The sequence below is a fragment of the Lasioglossum baleicum genome, chromosome 1, assembly GCF_051020765.1.
Source record: "Lasioglossum baleicum chromosome 1, iyLasBale1, whole genome shotgun sequence".
In the NCBI taxonomy this organism is placed as follows: domain Eukaryota; kingdom Metazoa; phylum Arthropoda; class Insecta; order Hymenoptera; family Halictidae; genus Lasioglossum; species Lasioglossum baleicum.
The window spans coordinates 19,751,266-19,761,892 of NC_134929.1; the positions used below are offsets into that span (position 1 = coordinate 19,751,266).

Consider the following 10,627-nt stretch of genomic DNA (forward strand, 5'->3'; position numbering starts at 1 on the left):
TGGCACTGGGTGTCATATTAGGGGCTCAAGGCGTACCATATTAAGAAAACGACACCACAAAAAAAAATATTTTTCCCGAGCTGTATTAATTTCTAAACAAACTTGACCCCAGAATCTTATAGGGAGGAAATGTATCTACAACTGGTAATTTCTTCGACGAATAAGAGTATTCTAAAATAATCAAGAAATTACATCAACAAAAAGTGGTTCATTAGGGACTCAAGGTGTACCATATTAAGAACCCCTTTCGCTGGAACCTGCAAATGACACACCACAAAAAAAGTATTTTTCCTAAGATGTATTAATTTTTTAGCAAACTTGATCCCAGATATAGGGAGGATATTATAGGGAGGAAATGCACCTACAACTGGTGATTTTTTGGACGAAAAAGAGCATTTTATAAATAATCAAAAAGTGGTTCATATTTGGGCACTGTACCCGACATGAAGGGAAATAGAAATGTGGTAGTGAGGGGTTAAGGCTCCTGAAAATCATTGGTGAAACAGTTTCAAGAAGGTGAAATCTTGGACTCGACGTTGCCGTAAGAGTACAACGTCCTCGCGATTTCGGTAGGTGCTCAGAGCAACTTTCGGAGTCAAAGTATCGAGTGACCGTTCCTGTCGGGGATCCATCGCCCTCGGGACGCATTACTCCGTGAAGGAGGCCCTCAAAGGTGGCCCTCGATGCTCTCGAAAGCCTGTTCCTCTCGAGAAGTCGAGGGGGATCGAGCCCTCGAAACGTAGCCGATGCGAGTGTCGATTTCTGGTGGCTTCGTGGGAGCGGTTTCGCGATTGAAACGTTCACTTCGCAGCCCGGCCGCGAAGAAAGGGTGCGCTCGCCAAGAAAATTTTAAAGGACTCGACTTCCGAAACACTGGACGCTTTATTGTGCCACCGAGAAAGGCGGGGAGAGAAACTAGGGGTGGTTTCGAAGCGAGAAATAAGAGTGAAGGAGAGAGAGTAAGAGGGTTTGGAAGGTGGATGTCGATCGCAAGCGAAACGGAAACGAGGGCCACTAGCCGTTGGGGAAACGCGTGACGCGCAAGTGTAGCGCAAATACGAGCCTGATCGCTCGTCGAATTGTTTCGACGACTTTGCTGTGGCTCGAGACTCTGTTCTATCGGCCCTGAAGAGGAAGGTCGAACAGTTTCTCAGACCATTAAGGATCGGGCCTGCGAGCTGACTTCGAGGTTTCAATGGAAAGTGTACTTTGAGATTGACGAGAGGTGACAGGGAAACACACGGTTCTTGTTAACGAATAATTTTCGAATTGATGCAGACCATTCTTCATTTTACAAAAGATCCGCAGTCTAGAAATAAGGGACGACATCGGAATTTGGATGGCGAGACGAACAGTCTTTTAAATCAATCAGAAACAGCTAAATAATTTTCTTTCACATAGTTTCCAAACAATTTTCACTGCTTCTACCACTCTGCAAATTTAAAGATGCCAGAAATGCATTCTCGACTTCTTGTCGAGATGAACCGACAGCATCCAATGTAGCGTATGTTACGAAAAGTTAAAGAGGTAGCTTTAACAGATCCTTTCTCCGTGGTGGAGCCCGTGGAAAGGCAGCAACATCGGGGCTGCTCCCGTTGAAAGAAGATGTTTGTCCGCGCTTACCTCCTCTTTTAAGGTCCCCGGCAAGTGCGGAATCTAATTTAGCCTTCCCGTCTGATCGCGCGCCGCTTTTCCCTACCTCGAAAATTCCCTGGGTTGTTTCCGAGGGTCTCCCGTGTAAACCGGACAAGAAGTTTCCACGATTCGTGGACTCTCCTGGCGAAATCGCCTGGGACTTGGGAGTGCTTGATTATTTCCGCGAAAGCGGGAAGCACCAGCCTGTTTGGAATTGCGTTATGGAACCCGTTGCCTCTCGAGCCTCGTTAAACAACCGAGTCAAAGAGCGGTTGATCTTTGTTCGTCTACTGTCTTCCTCTTCGGAGTTTCGTAAATCTTTCAACTAACTAAACTATCTGCAAATTACTAAATCTTTCTGAAAATTCTTGGTTTCGTCGAGCACTTCCTGAACACCAAGAGGAGATAACAGTTTATTCCACAAACTGACGTTCTTTTTTTAGCGCTAAACCTATCGGGCATTAAAATGGACTAGTGTACACGGTTTTATCAAAATAAGAAGATTGAACTTAATTAGATTTTGTGCGATGGTTATCGTAATCTGTATATGTATAATAGTGTTTTTAAATTCTGTGAATGTCTCTCCCGTTTTACATTTGACCTACCAATTTTTATCATAAACGCATAAAATCCCGCGGTCCGCTAATTACAGTCAGCAAAGCTCGTCGTTTAAATGACATTTTTTGAAAAAAACCGGCTAATTGGACTGCGAATATTATGCAGTGAAATCGCGGTCCGGATGCGAGAGCACGAGCTCGCATAAAAATCCGTCGGTGATATTAATTAATCGATGAGCCAGCTCCGTCGTCGGCTGGTTAATTAAAACGGCAGTTTACCCGACAGCGGAGGTTTTTGCTGATCCCGATGGAAATTCGGAACGTCCGTCTGCGTGCGGGGGTGGAAAAAGAGAGAGAGAGAGAGAGAGAGAGAGAGAGAGAGAGAGAGAGAGAGAGAGAGAGAGAGAGAGAGAGAAAGAGAAAAAAGGGGGAGAGCATGGAGGAAAGTTTTCGCCAAACCGGATACAAGGAAGTTCCACCGTATTTGCGCATCCGCTGCCATAAATCTCGGACTCTTCCCGCCTTCTCGTGCCCGCTGGCCAAGTCACCGAGCCCTCACCAACGAATAAATTTGCGATCACCGCTTTTTCCGCAGCCCTATCGTACGATCGATCGTGTCTCCCCATCTCGGTCGCGATCCCATCTCAAATGATAAATCTTCGTCGATAAAATAGGCTGGAAATGATCGAGCGTCTCTGTTTTATCGGCGATGCTCATAGATTTCGTAGATCTCTGCCGTATCGATCGCGGTCGTCGATCTTTGGAATTTATCAACGCACAGTGATCCGAATCGGGTCTTTATTGCAAAAGAATTAATAGTAATTTCCTGGCACTTTCATTGGCAAATCTAGTTTATTAATAATCTAAATCTATTAATCTATTTTTATTTATAGCCCTTTCTTTGCGAATTTGTCGATTATTCGATGATTTATGGGGTATCGATGGCGCCGGTGATTCTCGGACCACTAAGATCGCATAATCGGATAATTAAAGGGCGCCGATTCAATTTGTCAACGAGTGTATTCTTCTCTCCGCTGTGTCTCTCTCTCCCTCTCTCCGTCGTTTCGTCATAAATATTGCATGGGGGTCCGTGGAAAATCGACGGACGTTCAACGATCAACCCCCTCTGCGTCGTCGCGACACACCCTCCAGAATTTCCACGAGGAAACCATGAAAAACCGATAATCTTCCATCGATCAGCATCAGGCTGGAAAGCGGCGTTTCTCGAAAATGGAAATCCCGGGCCGGAGAGCGAGAGAACGAGGCAAAAAGAATTATCGGGCTCGCGCGCTTCTAATGGAGGTATAATGCGCATAAAGGGGCTCATCTGAAATCGATGAAAGGATACCGCGGAGTTGGCTCAACTAATAATAATTCCAAAGCCGATCAAACTATTACCGACGTAGGCCGCGCCAGGAAAATCATTCCCTTTTTTCAATTGAACTCGTCGCGAACTTTCATCTCACAACGTGGAAGCTAAAAGCTCTTTCAGCACCGAATCAGAACTTGTATCGAATCGAACGTGCTTTATTGAAACGAAAAGAGGCGTGGCTACGATTATGGAAAATTGACTTTTACCATGACTCATGGTAAAAGGGGGAATGTCAAAAATCAGCATCGCGATGTCTCAATCGCAATAATCGTAAAATGAAAATATTGAGACGCGTTATTTTGACGCGTCCCGTAAATATTCATATAACGAATATTATCGGCGGTACGAATAATCGAGGTTGTATTACGTCGCGATTTAAACCGGCAAATATGCTGCGAATTGTGTCGTGTTTGGACTCATTTTAACCAGTAAAATGTGACAAATCTGTGGGTACATGTATCACGAATAAATTGTGTAAAATCAAAAAGATATCTTGTCATTGAATTACCTTCTGGGCTTCTAGAAAGAAGTACGCTGCGGCGACCGGGACATATTGCCAAGAGAATTTCCAAAGTGTCGAACTGTGGATCAAAATGGTGGAATTGGCGGTTCCCCCTGCGAAATTTCGAAGTCGAAGACGGTGGAGAAGAGACGGGGGTAAGGTAAGCGCCGGTACAGGAGCCCATTAACCGTTGGAACGGCGGGAAAGCAAGGAGGATATTAGAGAGGCGATCCGGCGATTGGCTCCGATGCAATTTCGCACGGTACGCTGCCGACACGTCGGGCGAAGGTGTTAAATTCACTGGATGTACGTCGGACGAGCCCATTCTGGGGTAGCCGACAAATCCGATCGTATTTTCATCGACGCCAAATTGGCAATATCCTCGCCGGTGACGATTCCTGAATTATGCATCAGCCTCGGGGACAGTCGCTTCGAAGTTTATCCATCCCGCTCGTTTCCATCCGCAGCCTCGACTCGTCCTCTCACTCTCTCTCTCTCTTCCTCTCTCTCACTCTCTCTCCCTCTCTTGGTTCTCTTCAATGCACGCGGAGTTTTCTGCCCTCTCGCAGCTTCCGCCCCCGCTGCCAGCCCCCCTCGCCCCCTTTTTCTCTGTGCTCATCCTCTGGTCTCCTCGACCGACTCTCCCCTTCCCTCATCCTCTCTCTCTCTCTCTCTTCCTCTTCGTCTCCCGCTCTTCGTCGCTCCGTCCCGTTCTCTCTATCTCTCTGTAGCTTTCTCTCTGTTTCTCTCGCAGTTCCCCTAGCAGTCGCTCGCGCTCCCTTCCTTCGGACCCTTTCTCCAATGGAAACGTCACTTATTGGTCGAACGAAAGGGAGGAAAAGGAGAGGATACCCTCGGATCCGACCAATCACGGTGAACGTCCGTGATAATGCTCGCGATATCTCGCGCGGTACAGACACCGGCAAAACCAGCAATCGCGAGCAATCGGGGGGATCGATCCGGCTAAATTCGAGCGCAATCTTCCGGAATTGCACGGCTCTGACACCCGGGCCCCTATCCACGATGCTTCCGACCTGCCAACACCGTGCTACCTACACCGAAACCTTCCAAATCAAGGGAAACCTCAGCGATCGACGATAAACATTCTGCTTGCAGGATACTCTCCGTTTTGCATAAGTGGACGTCGCTTTGTTCACGTGGCTGACTCTTTTGCGGAAAAACAACCAGCTGCAGAACGATTTTCTACAAGACATTCAGCGGTTATTACAATGCTAAATTAATTTGATTTTCTTTGTGCAATATACAAAATTGTGACAGATATGTGCTGGTCGCGGCCGTGTTAAATTGTCTTGCTCAATGAATTCTTATTTTATCAGGAATAATTTTATTATAATAAGAAATGAAATACCTACTCCGGTTTTAATCTTCCGCATTCTTCGTGGATGTTCGACTCGGTGTAAATTCGCCTTAAGAGATCGAACTAGAAATCGCGAAGGTTCGCCGATTAGAAAACAGTCTCGGGGAGTAACGAAGCGTCGCGAATGGAGGAAAAAGCGAAATCCGTCGAGGATAATCGAATCGAGCATTTGGAAACGGCCCTTAAGCCTTTACGAGAGGGGACAGACAATGGAAGGTAAAAGTAAAGCGTCGTTCTTGGAACGGAGGGCTGCTCACCCCAATAATAAAATGATAAGAACCCTCGTCCTTCCCCTCGCGTTCTACCTCCTCGCCGTACGACGTTTCCTCCGGCCGGAGCCGGCTCGTATATAAATGTCGATATTATTGTAACGAACCGCTTTTAATAGCAATTCCTTCTTCCGCGGCCGCTGTTGTGCGCGAACACGACGGCCCACCCGATTGGACGCTCGCAAATTCGTTGAATCAACCCCGGAATTTACGGCTTCCGGCGCCGGGGCCTGCTAATCGAACTTAAATTCCTCCCTCGGTAATCGATTTCACGCAGCGGTTTCTCTATCTGCCGAGAAGTCGATTTTTTCCGCGTCCCGTATGAAATCGAGTTTGATTAAAAAAAATGGTTTGGTTACGACGCGCTCTTAACCCTGCCGTATCGTATCGTAAACATCCTTAATTAATAACTAGACTGCGGATCTTGATACGTTTATAGCAAAATTGAGTAGATGAAATTCGAAATTGTAAGAAAATTTAAAAAATTGAAAATGCCAATACATGATTTCTCCATTCGATTTCGATTCTATTTTTTACAATCAACGCAGGCAATTTTTATATTATGTAAAGATCTGATTAATAATCAACATTTTCTACAGTAATATTGTAATCCTTATATGTATGTATACGGCATAGTTTCATTAACTTGATAGATATTTGTACGCCTCTAATGTAAATTAATTGAAAGCTGTCCAACAAATGATTTTTTCTATCAAGTATATCCAGCAAACATATTATTTATAACATTACATGATCATCCGCGAGGCAGATTATTTCAATGAACAATTTCAATACCAATATTCTCAAGTATTGTTGTACGTAAAACTGAGAAACGAATTAAATCTTGAAATTCTATCTCCTTTAAAGGGAATCATTGCAATTACGATTTCCAATATATTCGATTTGAAACGAATCATTTGAATACCGAGCTCTGCTCGTATAAAATTGAGTGGAGGAACGATCGGAGTTAACTCGATCAAAAGCGTATTGCTAAGATTGCAAATATGTAGTCAGAAACATGTAGCAGTGCTGGAGATACACTTGATCCTGTTCGCGAGAAAGAGAATATCGTGCGCGTTTGTGCAACGGTGATTGCGATGATTAGCGCCGCGAATGGCAGGGGCCAGACCGAACGAAACGATGCAACCGATATCTCCGACTGTGCAGATCGATTTCCTGTTTACGACCGGTGGTCGCCGTTCTCTTCCGCTTCTGGAATTCCATCCGGACACCCCCGGTAGCTAGCGATGGCTCTGAACCTTTCTAGAATCGATACAAATCTTCGCGGAACGATCAGGACGCTGTAAGATTCGAGCGTTTCTAATTGACCACGCGAAAAATTGCATCTCTTGCGTAACCTATCACCGATCACCGATTGTATACCTTGCTACACCAATCGAGCAAGTCCATTTTTCAGGATAAAATTCGAAAACTATCGTGGTTTTACTTATACCTTATTTTCTATGTAGAATCGCTCCCTTTTTTCGGTTGTACCACTGATCATCCTGTATAGTGAAACAAATAAATTTTTGCAGTCTCAGGCGATATTTATTTAAAATTTTCAAAGGTGTCTTTTGACATATTTAGAATTTTATGGATATCTGATCTCTCTAGACTGTGGATCTTTATGTGAAACTTTTGAAGATAATCGTAGCGAACAGAAGTTACAATAAGAATGTATTCCTTTCTTCGATAATTCTAATAAATAAAAAGTTTACCGATTAATATCATCAACTTTGAAAAATGTATGAATACAGCAGTGGACTCAATAAGTTTTGTGCTCAATAAAGTTTATTCACGCGGTACTGAACAAATCTGTTTCCGGCGAACTGCTCGCCTTGCGATTTAGGGTTACAAGGAATTTCCATCGAGACAGGGACAATATCTGCGGCTGATGATGCGTTTTTTCCCAAGGCCGCCATGGTTGGTAATCATCTTCCACGCCCGAACAAATGGGAGGAGAACGTTCTCTTTCCTCCATTTAATTCTCCGCGAAGTCTGTTCGAATTTGGACTTGGACATCTCTTATAAAACAAAAAATCAAATGTGCGTCGTGCGTCGCTCGTCCGACGAGGGTCTTTCGTCGTTTCGAAAATTGTTGAAGCAGAAGACATGCAGGAGAGATTTCGTTTAAAATTGCAAGAAGAATAGAGGCTTTCACATCTGCCTCGACGCGATTCATGAATTTAAGACGAGAGCTCGACGTCGGATGAGCGACGAAGAACGCACACGAGCAATCGGCTCGTTCGACTCGCGCCTCGAGCGTTCCCAGGATCGAGAGGATCGAGAAGATCGAGAAGGATCGAGAGAACGTGGTGGAAAATTTTGAGAACTTTGCTCCTTCGATCCCAGAGCCGAGCGCAGCCGAATGAGTCGATCAAAATCATTAACGCTAGCATCGATCCCGGAGACCGAATATGATATTTCACAGACTTCGCGAGACTCTGCTTCACCTAAACAACAAACAAAAGAGCCGGTTAAACATTGTCTCCAACGATAGGATTTTACAAAATTCAAGCACGCTGATTAAATAGGGGTGGTCTTACCTTTACGGCTTCTTCTTCTTCTTCTCTTGCCTCTTCATCCTCTTTTCGCAGCCCTTGTTGTCCATCTTGCAGAGCTTCTGTTCCTGTATGCAGTAGAACGAGTCCTTGCAGCAAACATACTTCTCCTTATGTGGACAGGGGGGCAATGGGATGGCCTGCGTAACTTCCTTGCTAAACGTGTAACAAGGACAGGGGCCAGGATGCAATTTAGGCGGTGGTGGGCAGGGACACAGGATCACAGGATCGGAGGGTGCCTTGGGCAATGGTCGTGAGCTGCAGACTGCTTCCTCCGTCGTGCTATCAGACCTAGTACTGCAGATCTCATCTGCATCCTGAGGGACCTCCGGGCAAGGTTCCAGGATCACGAACTTAGGTTTGGGACACTTGGCAGGTGCGTAGTCCATCTTCGGCAGGGATGGGACATTGGGCTGGTCGCACTTGCCCCGGGGAATGCAGGTATCTGGACAGAGCTCTTTCTTCTTCTTCTTCTTCTTCTTCTTCTTCTTCGGCTTCTTCTTCTGGTCCCCACATACAGGTTTCTTCGTATTGCATTCGCTCTTCTTGTCGCAGGTCTGCACACAGGACCCTTTCCCGGTCTGCTTCTTGCAGATGTCGTCGGTAGTTTTACAATTGGTAGGCTGCTTAGGTTTAGAGGACTTTCCCATCAGGATCGAATGAACGTGGAGCCTCCTGGAGGTCAAGTGCCAATGGGAGCCGAGGTAGGTGGACATGTTCCTTTTCAGGATCCCCGCTTCAGACTTCCCGCCCCAGGTCTCACAGGTCTTCGCGCAGCACTCTTTCCCGGTCTGCTTCTTGCAGATGTCCTCGACGGTTTGACAGTTTGGTTTCTTGAGATTTCGGGGTTTGCCTAGCAGTACCGAATGAACGTGAAGCTTCCTGTTGATCAGGTGCCAAGGACCACCGTGGTAAGTGGACATCCTTCTGTTCCCCTTTCCAGACCTCCCACCCCCAGCCTCGCATTTGGGGCAGGATGGCACGTCCTTGGGACAGGCTGGCGGCGTTTGCGGGCAAGGAGGGCAGGGTTTGGGGCAAGGGCAAGGCGGAGGCGGCTCCGGGCAAGGGCAAGGGCAACAGGGCGGTGGTGGAGGGCACGGAGGGGGTTTCGGGCACTCGGCACAAGGCGGACATGGGGGGCAGACCTTGGGCGGTGGAGGAGGGCAGGGCAACGGTTTGGGGCAAGGAATGGGTGGGGGACACATTGGGCAAGGTGGAGGCGGTGGACAGCAGGGTGGAGGGCAAGGAGGAGGACAGGGGCACGGCTCGCAGGGAGGAGGTGGGGGGCACACCCTCTGCGGCGGGCATTCTGGACAGGTTGGTGGTTGTGGACACCTTGGCAGCGGGGGTGGAGGAGGCGGAGGACAGGGTTTCGGGCACTTGGGTGGCCTTGGTATCTTAGGAAGCGGTGGTGGAGGCGGCGGGGCCGGAATCTTCGGGCACTTGGGCAGTTTCGGAGGTTTCGGAGGTGGAGGACACTTTCTGTAGCAGATCTTCGGTGGCGGAGCCTTTGGGGGTGGCGGGGGGCACGGACAAGGGCACGGTGGTGGACAAGGCGGCGCACATGCTTCGCACTTGGGATTCTTGGGCCGCTTTCGGCAACAGGGTGGAGCTCGCGGAGTGCACGTTTGGGAACCACCTGATTTTCTGGAATCCGGAGCGAACTTCGGTGGACAGTTTGTAGGGTCCTTCTTATTGCTCTTGGAGAACCTCCTCTGCTGCAGTCTCGCGTAGATGTTCAGTTCCTTGTTGAACGAGACGAGCGAAGAGTACGTCCTCGATATTCCTGTACCGAAGCTCCTCGAGCACATCAGTCCGAGATTGAGCGGCCTCGAGGACGTTCCGTTCCAACCGCCGATTGCAAACTTGCCGAACGAGGATCCCAGGCAGTACCGGCTTCTAGCTCGACGATGATTGGCGATGATCGAGCGCGCCACGAGCTATGGACAACAGATTGCGATCGCTAGAAGTGGCGAACATCCCGGTGCCTAGCCGCTACCCTCCACGTACCCTCTGTCTCTCGAGCGACACCTAACAACATTTTCTCGATTTGCACGGTTTCTTGGCCGGGCACTTGACGCAGAACGGCTTTTTCTCCGGTTTCTGTTTAGGCGGATAACCCGGTGGACCTAGGGGCTTACAGGGGCCCTTTGGCGGGTGGCAAGGGCTCTTCACCGGCCAGCCTGGCGGTTCCTCGCCGCAGTCCGGCTCGCCTAATCGGAACTCTCCCCGTCTCACCGCCTGGATATCAGTATACGGATGACATTCTGCTGTTATTGTTCGAGATGTGTGTCGTGTTGTCAACGATTTCGAGTTCGCTTTCGCTCTCACTTTCGCCTTCGCCTTCGCCTGG

At 47.8% G+C, this 10,627-nt stretch overlaps 1 protein-coding gene across 1 annotated transcript; it reads right to left on the reverse strand.

The window, feature by feature from the left end:
• Positions 1 to 7,116: 7,116 nt before the first annotated feature.
• Positions 7,117 to 10,304, reverse strand: LOC143212284 (uncharacterized). The gene is made up of 2 exons (XM_076430902.1): positions 8,260 to 10,304; positions 7,117 to 8,166 (listed from the first exon to the last, which is right to left on the reverse strand). Exon 1 carries the CDS (start codon positions 10,083 to 10,085, stop codon positions 8,262 to 8,264), a length of 1,824 nt encoding a protein of 607 aa, XP_076287017.1. The 5' UTR covers positions 10,086 to 10,304; the 3' UTR covers positions 7,117 to 8,166; positions 8,260 to 8,261.
• Positions 10,305 to 10,627: the final 323 nt, after the last annotated feature.

What these genes read in the sequence shown, in the direction of transcription:
- LOC143212284 (XM_076430902.1), bottom strand. Translation starts at nt 10,085, where the DNA reads ATGTGCTCGAGGAGCTTCGGTACAGGAATATCGAGGACGTACTCTTCG.